Raw genomic sequence first — 20,309 nt, forward strand, 5'->3', positions numbered from 1 at the left:
AAGCCTCTTGAAGGTAGTAGATATATGTTTTATTCTTCTTTAAAGTAATGTAATAATACATAATGTCTTATAATTTTATTTCCAAAATTCAGTCAACCTCATGTAGGCTTTTTTATTTGAATTATTATTGCGTTTCTCTCTCTCCACCCTCTCCCCCCGCCCCCTCCTGCCAACTCCTAACCCTATTGAAGATTATTTTGTGAAGCCTGGAGACCATGTGATGATGGAAGTTTCCTGCCAGGACTGTTACCTGAGAATCCAGAATATTCATATTTTAAATGACGATCATGGAATGGATGTTGAGAGAGGTTCCAACAAAAATGAGGAAGAGTCTCTTATTTTAGGCAGTGAGGCCGAACTCTGTAGTGCCCTGGCTAGTCTTCAAACCAGTAAACCAGATGAAATCAGGCAGATATGCACATTAGAATCCACAGAAATAGCTCTGCTTAACAACGTTCCCTATCATGAAGGATTTAAAGCTGCCATGAGCAAAGTGCTGACATCATTGACCCCAAATAAACAGATGGATGTTGAAGGTGTTGCTGGTGAGATGAACTCTGGAAATTCACAAGATAAAAATTCCCTACATATCACCTCTGACCCTTTCTATGTGTTAGATGTGTCTGAGGGCTTTTCCATTCTGCCCATAATTGCTGGGACACTGGGGCTGGTAAAGCCATACAGTTCTGTGGAGAAAGAACAGCACCGTCTCACTCTTGACCTCATTTCTGAAGCCAACCACTTTCCTAGAGACACACTTGAATTTTGGTTGAGACATGTAGAAGACGACTGTGCAGTTCTGCAGAGACCAAAATCAGACAAACTCTGGAGTATTATCATCTTGGATGTCATTGAGACGTCTGGCCTTATTCAACAGGAAATGATGGAAAAAGCAGCAATATCCAGGTAGCGTACAACATAGGTAATACTTTCCTGAAAAAGCACTTTTTTCTGCACATGTGACCCTCAAAAGCTAACAGAGCACATTTGTCAACCATGAAAATGTTTTGTGTACATGGAAAATCACAGACTCTTATTCATGTTTTTCTCCTTAACAGGGTGCTTATCTTTGCTTTTCCTACTAAGGTAATGTCTTTTGTTAACCAGGAATGTTCTTTTGAAGGAAACTCCTTATTGGTAGATGGGGAAGTCCATAGAAGACAACAGCAATTGGATAGTTTGTAGTGACAGAGTGGGAATGTAGGTTCTAAGTTCAGAGTGTGTAGAGGTGATTTAATTTTTTTCTATATTTCAGATGTGCCAAAAAAAAACAACACTTAAAGCTGTATTAAGGGGTGAAAATCCCTCTTTGCTAGGCTCCAGTATAGTACAAGGTCTTAAGGACTGCTCTGTTTTATGATCTGTCTTATGGGGGTGGAGGGGTGGTCACTTAAAGAAAACTTGGCTTTCCTTTCTGGCATTGAAAATAAAAAGTTGAGTAATCCTTTAGGTGCTAGAGTTCTTTTAGTAGGATTTGAAAGAACAGGAATACTTAATTTGGGTGGATTCTTTTGGACAAGGTATAGTAGGAAAAAATATGTTAAAAATATAAGGATTTCATGGTCAGCTGGAACTCTTGAAGGAAATGTAGAGTACAGGTTGGAGAAATGACCTTGATTAGTAAAAGACAGATGAATTGAAGGAGAAAGAATTGGTGAAAGTGCCAGGAAAAAAAAAACCCCAAAACATATTGTACCCTTCAGTGTAGTTGCCTTATCAAGCCATATGCATACTCCGGTTATGCTGTGAGACATTTTGGAACTCCTCTTTTGTAATTGCCTTCAGAAGACTGCAACACAGTCTTGTGATGATCGTTGGTGGTGCCAGATTTCCAAGTTCTTATGGTAGGCTTGATTTTTGGAACTAGCCAAAAGTCATTCAGAGCCAAGACCCATGAAAATAGATAGTCAAACTAGGTAGTTTGGTTGTACCACTTACTGCATAGTGGGTTGAAAGAGCCTTGTTAACTGTACAGCACCATGAATACAAATTTGAGTTTCTAGTATTCATTATTAGCAAGCTTTGAATATAGTGAGACTGAATTTTTTTGGTGGCCCTCTAAACTTAGCATTGAAGGTAGCCCCCAAAATGTTTGTTATAAGTGTAGTCTCCAAGTTGACTACTCAGCCAGTGTAACACTTGTTGGAATATATAAATTCTGATATGTTTATTAGTCAGTGTCTTCACTTTTTAGTCATGTCTTGCATTAAGTAGTATAATAACATATAAGAAGAAATGTTGGAAAGGAATTTCTACAGGTTAGTTATTATAGGGGTGAGGGTGGGGATAGAGGGAGAATTATGAAGCAGGCAGGTTGTCCTTTACAGGTGATTGATCATACTGAAAGGAAGTATAGTTTGTGTGATTGGCTACAGTAGATAGACTACAACTTAATGGTTTTCTCTGCTAATTGCAGATATGTTTGTTGTTTTTTACCTTGTAAATTTTTCAGCGCAGGGTCTTGGGTAAATAATGTTTGCTTCTGGGCGTGAGAGGGGGTATGGAATAAATTTATTCTACCAGATGTTAGTAAAGTTAATGTTTTCCTTAATTAAGGACCAAATTTTGAGTATTCTCCTCTGAACTGTCATTACAGGGTTTGTAGTTCTCCTTTTCACTTGTCATAATTTAACTTTCAGTTACCTGTCTTATTTCCCATAACTGTTCCTCGAGGGTAGTTCCCCAAAATGCCTTTCACAGTTTCGCACATCTTACATACTCAATAAATACTTGTCAGCTTGAATGAGTGTTCACAGATTATTGTTTTAAAGTTATACCTTAAAACAAAATGAACCAGTAATCGTCATATTTCATTAATTTAGTAGATTCAGGATTCCATTGATTGGATATTTTGTCTAGCAATAACAGGTCATAGCACATCCATGCTTTTCATTCTATGTGATTCTTGGCCTTCTGTACATTCTACATAGAAGATGTACCCAAAGTGGTGGAAGCCTCCCTCCAAGTCTTCCCATAATCTCTGGCTAAAAATGCAGCACTTGGCTGGGAGTCTCTTATGACTCTTACCCTTTTTGCACAACTGGCCCTCTTCCTCTTCTGATCAGACCTTTCCTAGAAGGTACTTTTATGCCATATTTTACATGCATATTTACAATGTCATCGATGATATGATTCAGTATATGTTCCTTCACTGCTCTTTGGGTCACCCATGATTTTGATCCTTGAGCATGTTATATTGCATGATTTGTTGCTGTGTAGTATCACTGGAAGAATAACAGAGTAAAAAAGGGAGCAGCTTGGAATTGTTGAGAATGCTGTGCAGTTTTGCAGGTTCAACCCCCCTTGCTTTCTTCTTCCTGTTCAGTTATGGCCTTAGCTAATTGTCAGTGCCTGTACAAGATGTATAAATATCACATTGGACAGCCTAAATGGGTGAGAGTCTAACTGCATATCATAGTGGGAATAATATTTATTCTTCATCCATTTTTATTGTCTTTTGTGGATTGTTAGCTCAATCTCTTTTGGAAGGTTGTGGATCTCATTGAGAAGGGTCTGTAGTATTCTGTCTTGCAGCAATCCACATGGCAAACAGAAGCACCTGGAGGACCTAACTACTTCTGTGGAACCCCTCTTCCATTTGGACTCTGCACAGGGTATTCTCCATTACTGTGGCAAACCTCTTTTGGCAAGTTTACAGCTTCCTGTTTGATGACTTGCTTGATATTGAAAATTGGGAGACAATTGAATAAAATAATTTCTCTGGGTGTGTCTGTCAGGGAATCCTATGTGATCTTAAGATTCATCTAGGAGACACTTGGTAGAGAACACTTCAGATTCTACTTAGTAAGATTCGACTTAGTAAAAGTACCTTTTCATAACCAACAATAAACACAGTGGGATCTTGCCTTCTTTTTCAGACTATTGTGTGACTGTGAACCTATGGTCTGTTGTAGAAAATTGTTTGTGAAAAGCCTTCATTTATTCACTTCTCATATTTTCACCTGGAATACCCTTGGTGTGTATATAGATCATTCTCATAAAGATTTTATAAAGATCAGAGTTTGGCATATGGAAGAAACCAGATAAGAGGGAATGAATGTATGAGGAACAAGGTAGTTTAGAACCGACTATCCTCAGAGGTATGTTTCATATCCATTGTCCATTGCATTGTTTCCTGTGTGGCCTGATCACTTGCTGGGCCTATCCTCCCATGCTTTCTTTTCTTCTCATGGATTTTGTGTGCAGTGTCATGAAAGCTTTTCTCATTTAAGACTCTGTTGCTATACTTGAGCCTTCTGAAAAAGGGAAGGGGGAAGAATGACATATTTAGGGAGAAGAGAGGGTACAAATCCAGCCTCCCTCTACTTCCATAAAAGAGTTTCTCCTTTTTCAAACTTTTGCCATTTATGGCTAGACTTTGGAGTTAGAACATATTTTCACCATCAAAGGCACAGATGGCTCTGAAGCAACATTTGGCCTTGCAGAGGATTCCTTTGAGGAGTCTGGCAACAGCAGTGGTATGAGCAGCAACAAAACACTTTTGATGCCAGCAAAGCTAAACAGACATGAAAGTTTTTTTAAATTATATCATCTGAACATAGCTAAAGAATGTTACTTTGCTTAGTAGAACGTTGAGACCATGAATGGCTTCTGGGATATTTTAACTTGGAAATAATGTGGACTACACATTTTAGGGATTTTCTATCCGCAGGGTAGGATTGTGGCTAGACCTGTTTTCTAGTTCTTCACGAATTTTTGTTTCAGTGCTTAGAGTTTTTTATGGAGACCCTTCTGGCAATTCAGTTTTGACAACAGATTCATCCGATTATTTGTGGATTAGCTGATTTACAACTCTTTCTTGTTACAGCATATTTAAGTGGGTCGTTCTCCTTTTGTGCTTTCTTTAGCCTAGTGTATGTTTCCTTAAATTCATGGAATGGTGCCCTCTTGTGGCAGTTATAAACTCTATCTTTGGATGTAGGTAAACAACAGGAAGCTTTGAGGATAGTCTATTTCAATGCTGTCTGTACTCCCAAGAAAAATTATTTTTTTTTCCAATAAAATGAAACATTACATTTTAGCAGATAATTTTATTTGTTCTGATACATTTAGTGAAGTTTTAGCATATTGTATTATGCTTTTTCTATTTCAAGAAATCAGATAGTTCTTCCACTACATTGGCTTGCCCCTGCTGATGATTTATGAGGATATTAAAATTACATCTTGAATGTTACCTATGTAGCGATTCAGAGCTTTTGTCAACTCAGTTCAGAAAAGTACTCAGGTAGAAGTCATCTTTTGCTTGTGTTTATTTAATGAGTAAGAAAGTGAGATTCTCAGTTTTGTAAGGAGCCAGGAGGATTAATCATTGAAAATTAACATCTATATAGGCATGAAAATGCCTATTTAGGAAAATGTAGTATTGTGGTTTAATAAATTTAATATTTATAGAGTGAAACTGCTCAAAGCAAATTTCTTGGCACTTGTGTCAGTTTTTTTTAAGGTGTGTTTTGTTTGATCTCCCAATTCTGCATTTTTAGAATCTGGGAATTTTGTGAATAGCATATCTTTAATCTAACAAGGAATGTCAATGCATTTTGAAAGAGATCTCATAAAATAAAATGGTAAGCTGCCTGTCAGTACAACTTTTTCCATAGTTTCAGAAAGATAGAGAACTTCAAAGCCCCCTGAAATTAGATATTTAGATGAAAAATAATGTAGTCATCAGAAACTAAATTCCTTAGTAGAGTTGAAGTAACATCCTGCTAGCAATAATTAATGTATATCGTTATTTCAAATTTACCTGAATATTTTCTTTTATCTGATGATTGGTGGGCAAATTTTGAGTTGACAACTTCTGGTCAGACCTTTTCTAGTCTAATTGTTTGAGGGCACCATTGCCTAGGACTCAGGGGTGGAGAATTTATGAAATTTGGATTCAGTCAAAGGGCCATACTTGAGGACCTAGAGGGTCATGTGCGGCCTCAAGGCCTTGGGTTTCCCACCCCTATGTAAATATACCTATTAACTGGGATGTGACTTGTTATATGTAAAAAACTTGAGAATATTAATGGAAATGAAAACTTATCCAACCTTTTCTCTATATATGTAAAGACTGATTGGGGTGGGGGGAAAGATTTTCAATTTATTTATTTTTCTCTTCTTAACTTTTTTTGTCATTCGAAATTTTTTTTGATCTCGTTATCACTTGTCCCCTTTCTTATCTTACTCCCCACCATTTTACTATTTACCAAAAAGACAAAACTGCTAAAATCTTCCTTTATGACAAATAGTCCTAACAAAACAAATCTCCAGTTGGCTCTGTCTAAAAATGTATATGTTATTTTGCACCACTCATTCATCATCACTGTCAAGATTGGGGTAGCATGCTTCATTATCAACTATCTTCTGGAGTCATGGTTGGTCATTACATTGATTAGAGTTCTTAAGTCAGCCACTTGTGGTTTACAATGTTGTAGTAATTGCATAAATTATTCCCTTGACATTACTCTCCATTAGTTCACACAAATCTTTCCATAATTCTCTATATCCATCACTTTTATTTTCTTAATTTATTCTTTCATCAGAGTTCTGTTTCCTTGCCTAGACTTCCTTAGTTTGCTTAAAAAATTTTTTTAAAAAAAGACTTTTGTACAAGCTGTTTTTTTTTTTAATCAAATTCCCATCTTCTTTCCAAGAACCATCACCAACCTTGCCAGTGCATATGTAAAACTTAATCAGTCCATAATTATGTGAAGTTAGGGGCATCTTCTTTCTACCATAGTACTATACTTATAATAATTAAGTATTTGATTTCATCAGTCTGGTTTTCTCTTACCAGTGGTCTTTATGAGTTATGCCATAAATAAAATTCATTACCCAGTAGTTGAGATTCTGATAAAGAGTCTCACCAAAACCTTGCTAAACTTCTCTGCAGTTGACAGAGACACCACAGGCTTTGGCTGAGCCTATACTTGAGGCCTTTTTAGCTTGATGAAGGACCTGCCAGCTGGCATAGCTTTAGGAAACCCAGAATGACCTCCATCCTATTCGTATTGTACAAATAGTGAAATGAGTATTTTGGGATAATCCACTGGCCAATAGCAATGAGGTGATAGTTCTGTTACACTGTTTATAAATGTTATTTAAAATTTTTTTTGTTTATAAGTGTTCGATGTCTCATTAGTCAAAGATTTTGGTCACTGGCAATTTTTCTTTCAGAATAAATTTAGCATGTAAAAGACTAGAATAATGCTAATTTCTAAATAGAGTAAAACCATCCTTAATTTGGAGAGACTGAAGGAAGTTCCCATCCAAATTAGGTAATTCCTAATTAAAGAAATGAATATATATTATTCTCATTATTATTTCTTCTAGCATCTAGTAAGTTTACATTTATTCAGTTTCTACTCTGAGTTTAATTTTCCTCACCTGTTCCAATCACATAACCCTCTTTCATCCTTGTGGGTAAGCCTAGGAACTTGGGCGGGCGAGGAGGACCCTTCCCCTCCCCCCAGTGCAAATTCATTATCCCCGCAATTTGGGGCACATTGTCCCTAAAGCTTGTTGGAATATCTTGGTCATTTGCCCAGAGTTTATTGAGGAAGATCTCAATGCTTTTCACATTAGGTACTAAGTTTAGTTCCGTGGTTATAGAGTTGATGGTCCTGAAGAATTCAGGCAGACTACAAAAAACAGCTTTTAAGTTCACATGTTTTTGCTTTTAGAAATAGATGTGAATAGTTCAATTTTTCTTTAAAAATTTCTGCCTTTTATAGATGCTTATTACAGTCTGGAGGCAAAATCTTTCCTCAGTATGTACTAATGTTGGGGATGCTTGTGGAATCACAGATACTGGTTGAAGAGAATGCTGTTCAAGGGACTGAGCCAACTCTTGGATTGAATATAGCACCTTTCATTAACCAGTTCCAGGTAGGTTTCTTGTTATGTTTTTTTTTTAATTTGAAAACCTAGGTTTCTCATAAATCAGAGCTCTAGAGAAAAAGATACTGTCAGCTTTCAGTTATTAACATCAGTATTCCTTGGGGAAACAGCATGCTTCCTACAGGAAAGAGAATTTTTGTTGGTATTTGGACAAGATTGAGAAGAGGGAGCAAGGAGAGCACAGTAGCAAATGTAGTTTTCTAATCTTGCTTTCAACAATGACCTTGTACCTGGAGGTTCTGTGGAATTCCTAGCTTCAAGTCGATTAAAATATGGTGACCACATATAAAGCATTTTAAAGTAATTTCGGAAGGTTTTATCTTTTTTTTTTTAAGGTTTCATGCAATAAAAATTACATTTATGTAATACATACAAGAAAATAATGAGACAACCTACTGAAATTTGTGGGATGCAACCAAAGCAGTATTTAGGGGAAATTTTATATCTCTAAACCTTTACCTCAATAAAATAGAAAAAGAGCAGATCAGTGAATTGGGCATGCAACTAAAAAAGAACAAATTAAAAATCTCCAATTAAATACCAGATTGGAAATCCTGAAAAATCAAAGGAGAGATTTATAAATTGAAAGAAAACCAAGTAAAACTTAAGAGCTGGTTTTATGAAAATAAAACAATAAAATAGATAAACCACTGGTTAATTTGGTTTTAAAAAAGAAAATCAAATTACCAGTATCAAAAATTAAAAGGGTGAATTCACTACCAATGAAGAAGAAATTGAAATAATAATTAAAAGTTATTTTGACCAATCTTATGCCAATAAATCTGACAATGGATGAATATTTACAAAAATATAAATTGCCCAGATTAACGGAAGAGGAAATAGAATACTTAACTCCATTTTAGAAAAAAAAAAATTGAACAAACCTATCAATGAACTCTAAGAAAAAATCCCCAAAGCCAGATGAATTCACAGGTGAGTGAATTCTACCAAACATTTAAAGAACAATTAATTCCAATACCATATAAACTCTCTGGGGAAGTATGTGGAGTCTTGCCAAATTCCTTTTATAACACAAATATGGTACTGATACCTAAACCAAGAAGAGCCAGAACAAAGAAAGAAAACTATAGAACAATTTCCCTAATGAATGTTGATGCAAAAATTTGAAATAAAATACTAGCAAGGAGATTACAGCAATATATCACCAGGATCATACACTATGATCAAGTAGGATTTATACCAGGAATGCTGGGTTGGTTCAATATTGGGAAAACCATCAGCATAATTGACCATATCAATAACAAAACCAAAAGAAATCATATGATTATCTCAATAGATGCAGAAAAAGCTTTTGACAAAATACAGTACCCATTCCTATTAAAAACACTAGAGAGCTTAAGAATAAGTGGAGCTTTCCTCAAAATGATAAGTAGTATCTATTTTGAACCATCAGGAAGCATTATCCGTAATGGGAGCAAGCTAGAAGCCAGGAGTAAAGCAAGGATGCCCATCATCACTACTATTATTCAATATTATACCAAAAATGTTAGCTATAAAAGTAAGAGAAGAAAAAGAAATGGAGGGCCTTAGAAGAGGTAATGAAGAAACAAAACTTTCACTCTTTCCAGATGTTATGATGGTATACTTGGAAAATCCTAGAGAGTCAATTAAAAAACTACTTGAAATAATTAACAACTTTAGGTCTGTATCCCAAAGAGATCATAAAAAAGGGAAAAGGACCTATAGGTACAAAAATATTTATAGTATCTCTTTTCGTGGTGGCCAAGAATTGGAAATTGATGGGATGCCCATCCATTGGAGAATGACTGAATGAACTGTAGTATATAAATGTAATGGAATACTGTTGTTCCATAAAAAATGATGAGCAGGCAGACTTCAGAAAAACCTGGGCTCACATGAACTTATGCAAAGTGAAATGAGCAGAACCAGGAGAACATTGCACATGGTAACAGCAACATCATGTGATGATCAACTTTGGTAGACTTAGCAATTCTCGTCAATACATTGATCCAAGACGATTCTAAAAGGATTCATGACGGAAAATGCCATTCACATCTAGACAAAGTACTGATGGAGTCTGAATGCAGAGCAAAGCATACACTATGTTTACTTCTTTATCTTTTTCACTTTTTTTCCTTTTGATCTGCTTCTTTCACAATATGACTAATATGGAAATATGTTTTACATGGTTGCACATATATAACTTATTTAAAATTCTTACCCCCTTTTTGGGGAGGGAAGGAAGTGAGGGAGAAAATTTGGAATTCAGAATTTGTTACAAATGAATGTTAATTGTCTTAACAATTGGAAAAAATGCAATACTATTAAAAATAAGTCATCAACAACCATTTAAAAAAAGTGATCGTAAGAGTCCCATATCAGCCACTAAAAATAGTATCTTAAATATGTATCTGCAGTGAAAAATTCCTGAAGACAATGCAATAACATTATTGCTAATTGAGGGGAACACGTACTTAATCAGGAGTGTGAGAAGAAAGAAGAGGTGCACTCTGATTCCAGGAGAGCCCTCAGGACACTCGAGGGTTTTTGAGATTGATGGCGTTCTCGTTCTTTACCTGTTCTCTAAGGCCCACTGCGACATGCCTGGCTTTCCTTTTTCTTGTTGCAGGTTTCTGTCATTAGCATCACTCTTAACCTTCATTAACCCTGATCTTTTGCAGCCTTATAAAAAACAAAGTGGTGAAGAAAGTTAAATGATTCTCTTGGGATAACTGAGCTAGGGTTATAACAAAGGGGGAAAATGGGGCAGCTAGGTGGTACAGTGAGTAGAGCGCTGGCGCTGGAGTCAGGAGGACCTGAGTTCAAATCTGGCCTCAGACACTTGACACACTTACTAGCTGTATGACCTTGGGCAAGTCACTTAACCCCAATTGCCCTGCCCTCCCCCCTCCAAAAAAAAATTAAAGGGGGAAAATGGTGAAAGAGGCTGCTGCTCTGTGGGAAGAGGGACAATTCTTGTGGTGTAGCTAAGTGGACTTTGAGAAATGTGTTAGGGAAGTAAGGGCCAAAATGCTTTCATTATGAGTCTCCCTGAAGGAGAATGGAGAAGGTTAGGGTAGGGAAGTCTTTGGGTCAGAACTTGGCTCTTCACTAGAGACTGAAGATTAGTTCTGCTGGTTTATAGTTATTTTACATACTTTATACTCTTTCTACTGGATTCTAAGCTCCATGGAGGCAGGCCTAGTGTATTCCTTATCTTTGCATCTCAGGGAGCACTGAGCATAGTGGGTCCCTAATGTTCACTGCATTATTGTTGATGATGACCCATATTTTGGTGAGAAAGGTGGAGGTTATGGTAGCTGAAGTGCTTCTAGAGAAATGATATACTATTTCTTCAAGCCAAACTAATAAGATTCCCTTCTGCTCCCCAATCTTAACACTGCTTAAAAAGGTACCAATAGTTTACAGTTTAATACTTAGTTTTGCAGTAGGTTAATATTAGTATTCCCTTTGGGAAAGAAATGTAAATTACTTGACTAAAGGTTACATAGAGGGTAAATTGATAGAAAATATTCCTTTTGATCCATCTGTTCCTTTTCTTCATTGTCTTAGTGGACCTAGGAAACTGTTTGGATTGAAAAGGAAGCCTGGGACAATAAATAGCAGATTTCCAAGGCTACTAAATTTTTTTTTAAAGGAATGGCCTCAGAATAGTGGCAGCCACCTATTGATTTTTACCTCCTAAAGGATGTTTAGTTGATAAATGAACATTTGGCAATATCTCATTGACATAAAATTATATCTGCTTTGCTTGGTCTTCTGATTACAAAGTTGGCTTTCTCTAAAATATGTATACTAAACCAGCAGAGTTTATGGATACCAAGTTTTGGTGCTGTTAATTGCCAAAGTTATACCCTTTGCTTTTATCCAAGTCTTTAAGTTTCTGTAAGGTAATAGTGAATCTTCCTCATAATTGAAAGTTATGATGTTAATTTCTTGGAATTTCGATGTTCTTTCTGTAGGTTCCTGTACGGGTATTTTTGGACCTTTCTACTTTGCCCTGTATTCCTTTAAGCAAGCCAACTGAACTGCTAAGATTAGATTTGATGAATCCGTATTTGAACAATTCTAATAGAGAAGTGAAGGTAAGGACAACATAACTAAGAGTCACTGCCTGCTTTGTTCAGAAACTTGAATTCATTTTCCAGGTTTAGTAGCTTCGCAGAATAGTATCTTGAAAAGCATCTCTATCAGGTAGTATTGTTTTCTGTGAGGGAAAAAAAAATGTACATTTTGCTGAGTGTGGTGGCACATTACTCTCATCTCTGCTACTAGATGATGCTGAGGTCACTTGAACTCAGTCCTTGAGCTGGAGTAGAGCTAAAGCCAATTGGATATCCTTGCTAAGACCACTGATGCTCCAGGCATAGAGGGCCACCAAGCTGTCTAGGGAGGGACAGAAAAATGGAACAAGTTCAAGCTTCCTTACTGATCAGCATAAGATTGGGCCTGTGAATAGCTACCACACTTCTGGTCCAGGTGAGATAGGGAAAATCAGTCTTCCTTATCATCTCCCCTTCTGGCTTCCTCTCCTTTTCCTCTAAGAAGGAAGAATATAAATTTTATATATTTTACAGGCCGTTGATGTTATTTCTTCTGTTAAAAGCCTAATAGAAAATATAATTATGAACATAGCAATTTACACCGATATTAGTCTTAATGAATGATACAGTATATTTTTTTCTTTGCCAGAGACATCTACATATTAGGTAAGGTCTGAGAATCATACTTCCTTTTCTCTTCCCTACCCCATCCTAATTGATTTTAGAAGTGCCTTCATAGTATGTTTATTGTTCACTTGTCCATTGTAGGCTTTGAACTTTCACTATGAACTGTGAGAATTATAGAAAATAAGTTCCTAGCCTTCCATGAAGAGCAGAATTTTTTTTGCATTAAAAATGTCTATTTATTAAAAAAAATGTAAAAAACTTTGCCTTTACTGCAGTCATTCTCTCTTTCCCACTAGCTGATTGCCTTCTTTACCTAGCCATAACCCCGGCTTAGTTCATATTTCATTCTTGTAACTCTCATTAAAACTGTAAACACTTCAGTGACTTTTGTATTTTTAGGTTGATAACTAACAAAAAATCAAAGTATACCAATTGGAAATTATTTTTGATATCCTGAGAATTATATATTTGGACTTTTAATTTCTTAAACTATTAAAATTTTTTTAAATTTAATATTTTTAGGTGCAGATTTGTAAATCTGGACAAGTGACTGCCATTCCATTCTGGTATCATGTGTATCTTGATGACGAGATTAGCCTGGATACATCAAGTGAAACCTCACACTGGAAACAAGCTGCGGTTGTATTAGAAAATCCCATCCCAGTTGAAATTGGACAAGAGGTTGTCCTCAACATTCAGCACCACAAAAGCAACATTAGCATCACTGTGAAGCAGTGAAAGGCCTGCAGTCAGGCAACTAGATTGTTATGGCATTAATCTGTATTAGTGGGTTTGTATGTCATAAAACTGATTGAAAAAAATCATTCATTGTAATGGCCCATCTAATATGTTTTTAGAAAAATACGCAGAAATAAAATTTTTTATTTAAATGCTTTTGGATTATAGGGTAACATTATTATAAGTTATTGCTACTGCATCACTTTCTGGAAATTGGGTCATATTATAGTCTTGCCTAATTAGTAAACCTTGTTAGGATCAAAAGAAACTTTCTTCGTTTCTTACCGTTTCATTTTACTACAGATCAATTTGTGTGAACCACATTTATCAGCATTTTTCTCCTTTGATTGATTTTATCTAAAGCCTGTAAGGACAAGAAGATATCTGTGTAAAACATCATCATTTATCTCAATATATTTATGAACAACAGAAAAAAAATTACCATTTTGAAGCATCTTTATTTTTTATGACTTTTAAATCTATTAGACATCAGGGAGACCTAGGTTATCATTTATCTTTTTTAATAAAGACCTTTTCTAAACAAGAAAAGTAAGTGATACATTGCAAGTCAAGTTCAGTTGCCAATCTTATGTTTGAAGCCCTCAGTATCTTTAGCAATCTCTTTAGCTGGTGGAGAGCTCCTGTTTTCTGGGTGTTGATTGTCAGGTCAAAATTGACACAAGCAGCAGGGGACTGATCCATACTCTATTGCATCTCAGCCCTAGAGGCTGCACTGAGGGCACAATCACGTGTGAACAAAAAGTTGGACACCCACTCCTCCTCCTCCATTTTAGTTTTGGCTTGTAGTTTCTCATCAGTGCAACAGCTGATGGGATTTTCATCTTTGTGGAAGGCATCTGATGACATCATGCCAAAAAGTATGGGAGCAAGCCATGCTTTACTTCATTTGGTGACGGAAAGTGTGAGAGCATCATCCTTTATCCAGAACCCATGGCAAGCATGCCATTATGAAACTGGTGTACAGTAACGGTGAACTCTAGGCAACCAGAGTTCACATCTTCCACAAGCCCTCACAACTGACAGTATCAAAGGCCCAGGTCGATGAATGTCGTATATAGACCTCGCTCTCTTCTACTCCTGGCATTTTTCCTGGAGTTGTTTGGCAGCAAACACCACGTCCACCTAAAATACCACGTCAACACAAAACAAAGAACGGAATTGTTTTAACTTCTACCTTGTTTCTTTGTCAAAGAAAATGATTTTCAGCCTTTGCCTTAGCTGTCCCCTGTCCCACCTCGCTTCTCTACCTCTTGGAATCCCTTTGTTCTTGCTCAATTTATACTGAGAATGTAAACTTCTTGAAGGTAGATTGTCATCTTTGTCCTTATATTTCCAGCACGATGCCTGGCACTTAATAAGTACTTGATGATTGAGGGAAAGACAAAAACAAACATGGTCTCTATTGAATTGCAACCTAAGATAAATGATTAAAAACAAACTAGTAAAAGAACACTTGGTGTTTGAATGAGTTCAGATCTTTGGCCCAGACCAGCAGCATCCCAGGGTATCGAACAAGCTTTCAGATTTGATCTTTTGATTGCTATCCATCTTTTTTTAGAAATTGTGGCAGATCAGAGATGTGCCAGAAACTAAAGGCAGGCAAATGTCGCGATTTTCAGAAGGATGGATTCTGGATGCTTTTCACCACCGACCCTGACTGATTCTCAACTGTATTATTAAACCAATCCATGGCTTGTCAGCACTCAACAAAGTTGGGCCTTAGGGGTCAGCACAGGTTCATGAACCCACATATGCTAGGCTCACCTTATTTTCTTTTTTCTTCAAAACAGCATTGTCTAATGGAGAGAGTGCTAGACTTGGAGCTACGGGAAACTTGGATTCAAGTCTTGCCTCCAGCATGTACCAACTGTAGGACCATGAACAAGTCTCCTAACCTCAGAGCCTTAGTTGTCTATCTGTAAAATGGGAATAATGCCTGTGTCTACTTTAGGGAGTGGTTGTGAGGCTCAGATGAGATGATGTATAGTGCTTTGCAATCTCTAAAGCACCATATGAATGTCAGCTGTTATCACTTAACATTTAGCATCCCAGGAGGATATTGCTGTTAAGAAGATGGGTTTTTGTTTCAGGGAACAACTTAGGGTCAAAACCATTGCAGTTTCTTAAGTGCAATCCAATGTACTCTCTTCAATTTGGAGTCTAACTCGTCATTTATTTGTATTCCCCATCCAAAGTTTATGTACCGACTGACTATCCTTTCAACTGTATTTCAGTCTGGACGATAGGCATTCTTCATGTACTTGGCTTCTCCTGTATAAATCATGCCAGTATCTTTTGAGTTACGGTAAATGTTACTGAAGCATATCTATTTTTTTTTGAGGGAGGAAGGCAGGGCAATTGGGGTTAAGTGACTTGCCCAAGGTCACACAGCTAGTAACTATGTCAAGTGTCTGAGACTGGATTTGAACTCAGGTCCTCCTGACTCCAGGGCAGGTGCTCTGCTCACTGTGCCATCTAGCTGCCCCCTTATCTATTCTTTATCACATCAAGACCAAGAATTCTAAAATTTCCCCTGCAAAATGAAGCATCTGGAAGACTTCATCATCTCTAAGGATTGTGTTGTCCATTTGGAGTCTGCATTGGACATTCTCTGTGATAGTAACAGATTTGGCCAGCATATTTTTGCATTTTATACTTGACAATACTAGAGATGATAGTTGAACAAAGTTAACTGTGGTATTGTTTACCAAGGAATCTTATATAAACTTAACATGTGCAAGACAGACATCTTATTGGGAGGGATCTTTTAAGACTACATTTTGCCAAGTCAAAACTTTCAATATAACAAACAGCAAATAAACCAGATCTTCTATTTAAAAAAAAATAATAGCAAGCATTTATATAGCACGTTAAGGTTTCCCATAGCGCTGCACGTGCTAGCTCACTTGAATCACTCCTGTAAAGTAAGTGTCCACATCCCCATTTTATAGATGGGGAAACTAAGGCAGAGAGCGATTAAGTGGCTCCTCCTGGGTCGCACAGCTAGAAAGTGTTGGAAATAAGATTTGAACTTGGGTCTTCTGAGGGTCTTATACTCTTGATAGCTTCCAGTCAGCTTTGTGGCTGCTGCAGAAAATTGTACAGGCCTGATAATCCTTCACAAATGTGTGGATCATCTTCATGTGGATTGCATGAGAAAATATGAATCTGGGTTGGGAATTATGATGTTCTCTATTGCCTTTGGGGGAATTAAACCATCCACAAATTTGTAGTAATACTGCCACAAAAGTTCTACCTCGGTGGTTCGTGTTTTGGAGGAGACCTTGAAGACAATGCTAGAGAAGAGCCAGCTCTGTCAGGTTCAACCAAGAGACAGACTGTGAGGGTGGTCCCAGCAGTATCCATTGTCAATTATCTGAGGACCAGCCCACTGCAACATGGAGAGGCTTGCATAACTCAAAAGGTTGGCCACTGGGTGATATATTTCTTGGTCATGGCAACCTATGAGACAAAATAAAATGCAAAATGGCCTTCAGTCTTGTCTGGTCCCCTCCTACTTAAAAAAAATGGTTTTAATTCAACCTACCCTTCTCAGGAGGCACCCTGATAAATCCTCTTGCAAAGCTGATTTCCCAGAAACGTATTAAGCAGAACTCAAATGGTATGATTGCAACTCATTTCACTTTCCACTTTTGAAATTTGCCAGTTATATATGTGTGCTTCAACTTTGGTAGAATAGTTCCAACATCACCTGCTGTATTTGACCAGTTTTGTTGCTTTTTAAGTTATTTACATTGTAATAGTCTTGTGTTTTGTTCTTTTTTTCTGAATCACATCATACAGATCTCATGTTTTCTCTCATTTCCTCGTGTCGTAATTCCTTACAGTGTTGTGACGTTCCGTTAAATTGATACATCATAGTTCAGTCATCATGCACATGTTCCTTTTTCACTTCTGTAGTGATGATGACAGTGGTGGGAAAATGAAAAGAAGGCTAAGAGTGAGCAGTTTTTAAACAGTCTGTATTCATTATATTAATACTGGGCACTCTAAATATAAGATCCTTGTCCAACAGCCAACAAATGGACATATGCTTAAAGGAAATTAACTTTATCAGTATTGATTTTTTTTATAATTTACTAAACCAGAAGATAGGAAGTTGTAGTTAGATGGAAGGGTGGCTTGCAGATCCTTCTTAGGCAAAGGAAATTGGTGGTATTAGCTTGATAATGCCCCTTGCAAAGAGAAGCATCATTTCATGGGACATTAGGTCATCTTACCTTGCAATGCTTAATGATGAGCATAAGCAAAAAGATGACCATTAAAATAATTGTTTATGCTGCTGAGGATGAAGTAGAAAAGTTCTACAAAGCAGAGAAGTGCTTTGACAACTTGAGAACTTCAAACTAAGTTTAAAATTTACCATAGTATTCATTTACCTTGATGCAGTTGTATATGGTGGAGCAGGGCTGTCCAAAATGCGGCCTGCCTACAAGCATAGAAATTTACATAAATGCTTAGTAAACCAAGCCGAGCTACCACAGAGCTCTCTCTAAAATGACAAATCAAAATGTGTTGTCTATTGTTTCAATAAAAACCTAAGGTTGGACAGCCTTGTGGTGGAGAATAACAAAAACTTGGAAAATATGGCTTAGTATTAAGAAATGAAAGAGGCCAAAGACTTGTAAACTATTCATAAAGTTATATACCTTGATTACCTCAAGAGGAGAACCATAATGCAGCAAGCTGGACATGGTAAGCCCTAAACATTAAAAAATGAAATTTACTCATTTTAACAGTCAAAAACCAACTAATTACTCATATGGAAATCACTTTCTTAACTTGTTAGAGTGAAGGTCAAAATCAATACCAAATGACTTGGCGTGTCATTATGGCAGTTACATCTTGACCTATTCAGATAAAGCTACTGAGGATAAAAAATAGGAAGTAGAAAGATATTAATTCCGTTTATCACCATTTGCTACAAGAATATAAATAGTGGAGAATGAGTTTCCTGACAAACTACCACAGCCATCAGACAGGTCTTCTTGATGAGAGGCATGAGAGCCCAAAATAACATCAGCTTAATGGTTTTCTTATGCTTTTTTAAATGTTACTTTAAGTTGCAATTTCTATTTCTTTTCCCCCTCACTCACCCATAGAGAAGACGAGGAAAACAAAGACCTTTACAAATACGTACAATAATGAAAAATAAATTCCCCCACTAGTTATGTCCAAAAGAAACAAAACAAAGAAAATATACTTTGATTTGCTCTCTGAATCCATCACCTCTCTCTCTCTGGAGGTGGATAGCATGTTTCATTGTGAGTCCTTTGGAACTGCAGTTAGTCATTGCATTGATTTCAGTTCTTAAGTCTTTCAAAATTATCTTTATAATACTGTTATTGTATAAATTGTTCTTCACAAGCATCTTTCCCAGTGCACTCCTCTAACCGTGGTGCCCCTCTCCTCAAGAATCTTTAGTGGTCCCTTACCACCCACAAAGTAAAATGTAAACTCCCGATCCTGGCATTCAAGATTTCCACAATCTGGCACCATCTTACCTTTCTGGCCCTATCTCATTACCGCCTTGCTTGACAATGTCCACGTACCACCCAAATTAAGACTGTCCAACCCCTTCTCTTGCCCTTTAGCCTTCATGACTTCACTCTTTTCTTTTAAGCCTAAGACAGATTCCTCCATGCTGTTTTTCCTCTTGAAGTCCTTCCATGAAGCTTTTCTTTTTCTCTTCTTTAGGGAATAGAAAGCAAACTATTTTTTAAAAAAATTACTTAGCATTTTATTTTTCCCCAGTTACATGCAAAAACAATTTTTGCCATTCAGTTTTAAAACTTTGAGTTCTAAATTGTCTCCTCCCCGCACTCCCAATTAAGAAGTCAAGCAATTCGATATGGGTTACACATGGGTAGTCATGCAAAAAATTTCCATAATGGTGATGTTATGAAAGAAAATAGACCAAAAAAACCTCAAGAAAAATAACATAAAAAAAATAGCAAGCAAACTATTTTGGCTAAAACATAAGAGTATAATCCTCCCAAAAGGATGAGCTGGACCCAGAATGTGGAAGGCTTTTAAATGCCAAAGAAGGAAGCCATGGAAACATTTAGTGCAGAAGAGAGACATGGTCAGACAGACATGTGCTTCCTAGAAGCAAGATTCTATCTCCCTTCAGGAAGCAAAGTCTGAAAAGGTCCCTCTGCTTAGGAACCTTCACGTGCCCCTCATTGGCTTTAGGTTAAAATACAAATGTCTCTGTGGCGTTAACTGAAAGCATTTCAAAATCTGACACCAGCTTATCTTTCCAGGATCATAAGAAGTCACCACCGTCTTTGTTCCAGCCAAAGGTCTTGCTTGCCACTCCCTCCTCTGACAGACCATCTTCCCCTCCTGTCCAAGCTCACCACACCTGGACGCCCTCCTGACTCACCTTCACCCAGGCACCACAGCCTGGCTCTAGTGGGACCTTTTTTATTTTTTTAATTTCCTCAGTTGTTAAGGCTCCTGATCCCTCTGTGTGTATAGATATGTGAACATGTCTGCTCCTGGTAGAATTTAAATTCCTTGAGGGCATGGACGGTGTCCCCAGAATCTATCAGTTCATAGTAGGCACTAAATAAGTGTTTATCAGTTCCTAGCACATAGTAGTCACTAAATGTTTATCAGTTCCTGGCACATAGTAGGCACATAATAAATGTTTAATGATGAATAGGAATCCTAGTTGACACATGTTTTAGAGAAAACTGTCAATTAGTACCTGCTCCATTTTGAGAATTCTCCGTTATTAGTATATGCTTTGCACACTGGGCTATACCTGGCGACCGCGCTTGTACCTTTTCATCAAGAATAAGAATTACATTTTCACCCCCACCTCAGGGCCCCAAAGTTTCAGTCTTTTTTTTCAGTCTTTCTAATTACCCAGGTGATAGCTAGGTGGTGCAGTGGATAGAGCGCCCAGGCCTGGAGTCAGAAGACTCATCCTCCTGAGTTAAA

At 37.1% G+C, this 20,309-nt stretch overlaps 1 protein-coding gene across 2 annotated transcripts in view; it reads left to right on the forward strand.

Annotated features, from left to right (window-relative positions):
- The window catches only part of PRMT9 (protein arginine methyltransferase 9), a 42,748-nt gene extending 29,280 nt beyond the window's left edge, over nucleotides 1-13,468 (forward strand). For both annotated transcript variants that reach the window (XM_036765522.1, XM_036765523.1), the window contains 4 exons: nucleotides 192-906; nucleotides 7,740-7,893; nucleotides 11,871-11,993; nucleotides 13,101-13,468. In XM_036765522.1, coding sequence (XP_036621417.1) covers nucleotides 192-906; nucleotides 7,740-7,893; nucleotides 11,871-11,993; nucleotides 13,101-13,316 — 1,208 coding nt within the window. In that variant the 3' untranslated portion in view covers nucleotides 13,317-13,468. The remainder of the gene's footprint in view (nucleotides 1-191; nucleotides 907-7,739; nucleotides 7,894-11,870; nucleotides 11,994-13,100) is intronic.
- Nucleotides 13,469-20,309: the final 6,841 nt, after the last annotated feature.

This window comes from Trichosurus vulpecula, chromosome 6 (assembly GCF_011100635.1).
Source record: "Trichosurus vulpecula isolate mTriVul1 chromosome 6, mTriVul1.pri, whole genome shotgun sequence".
Taxonomy (NCBI): Eukaryota; Metazoa; Chordata; class Mammalia; order Diprotodontia; family Phalangeridae; genus Trichosurus; species Trichosurus vulpecula.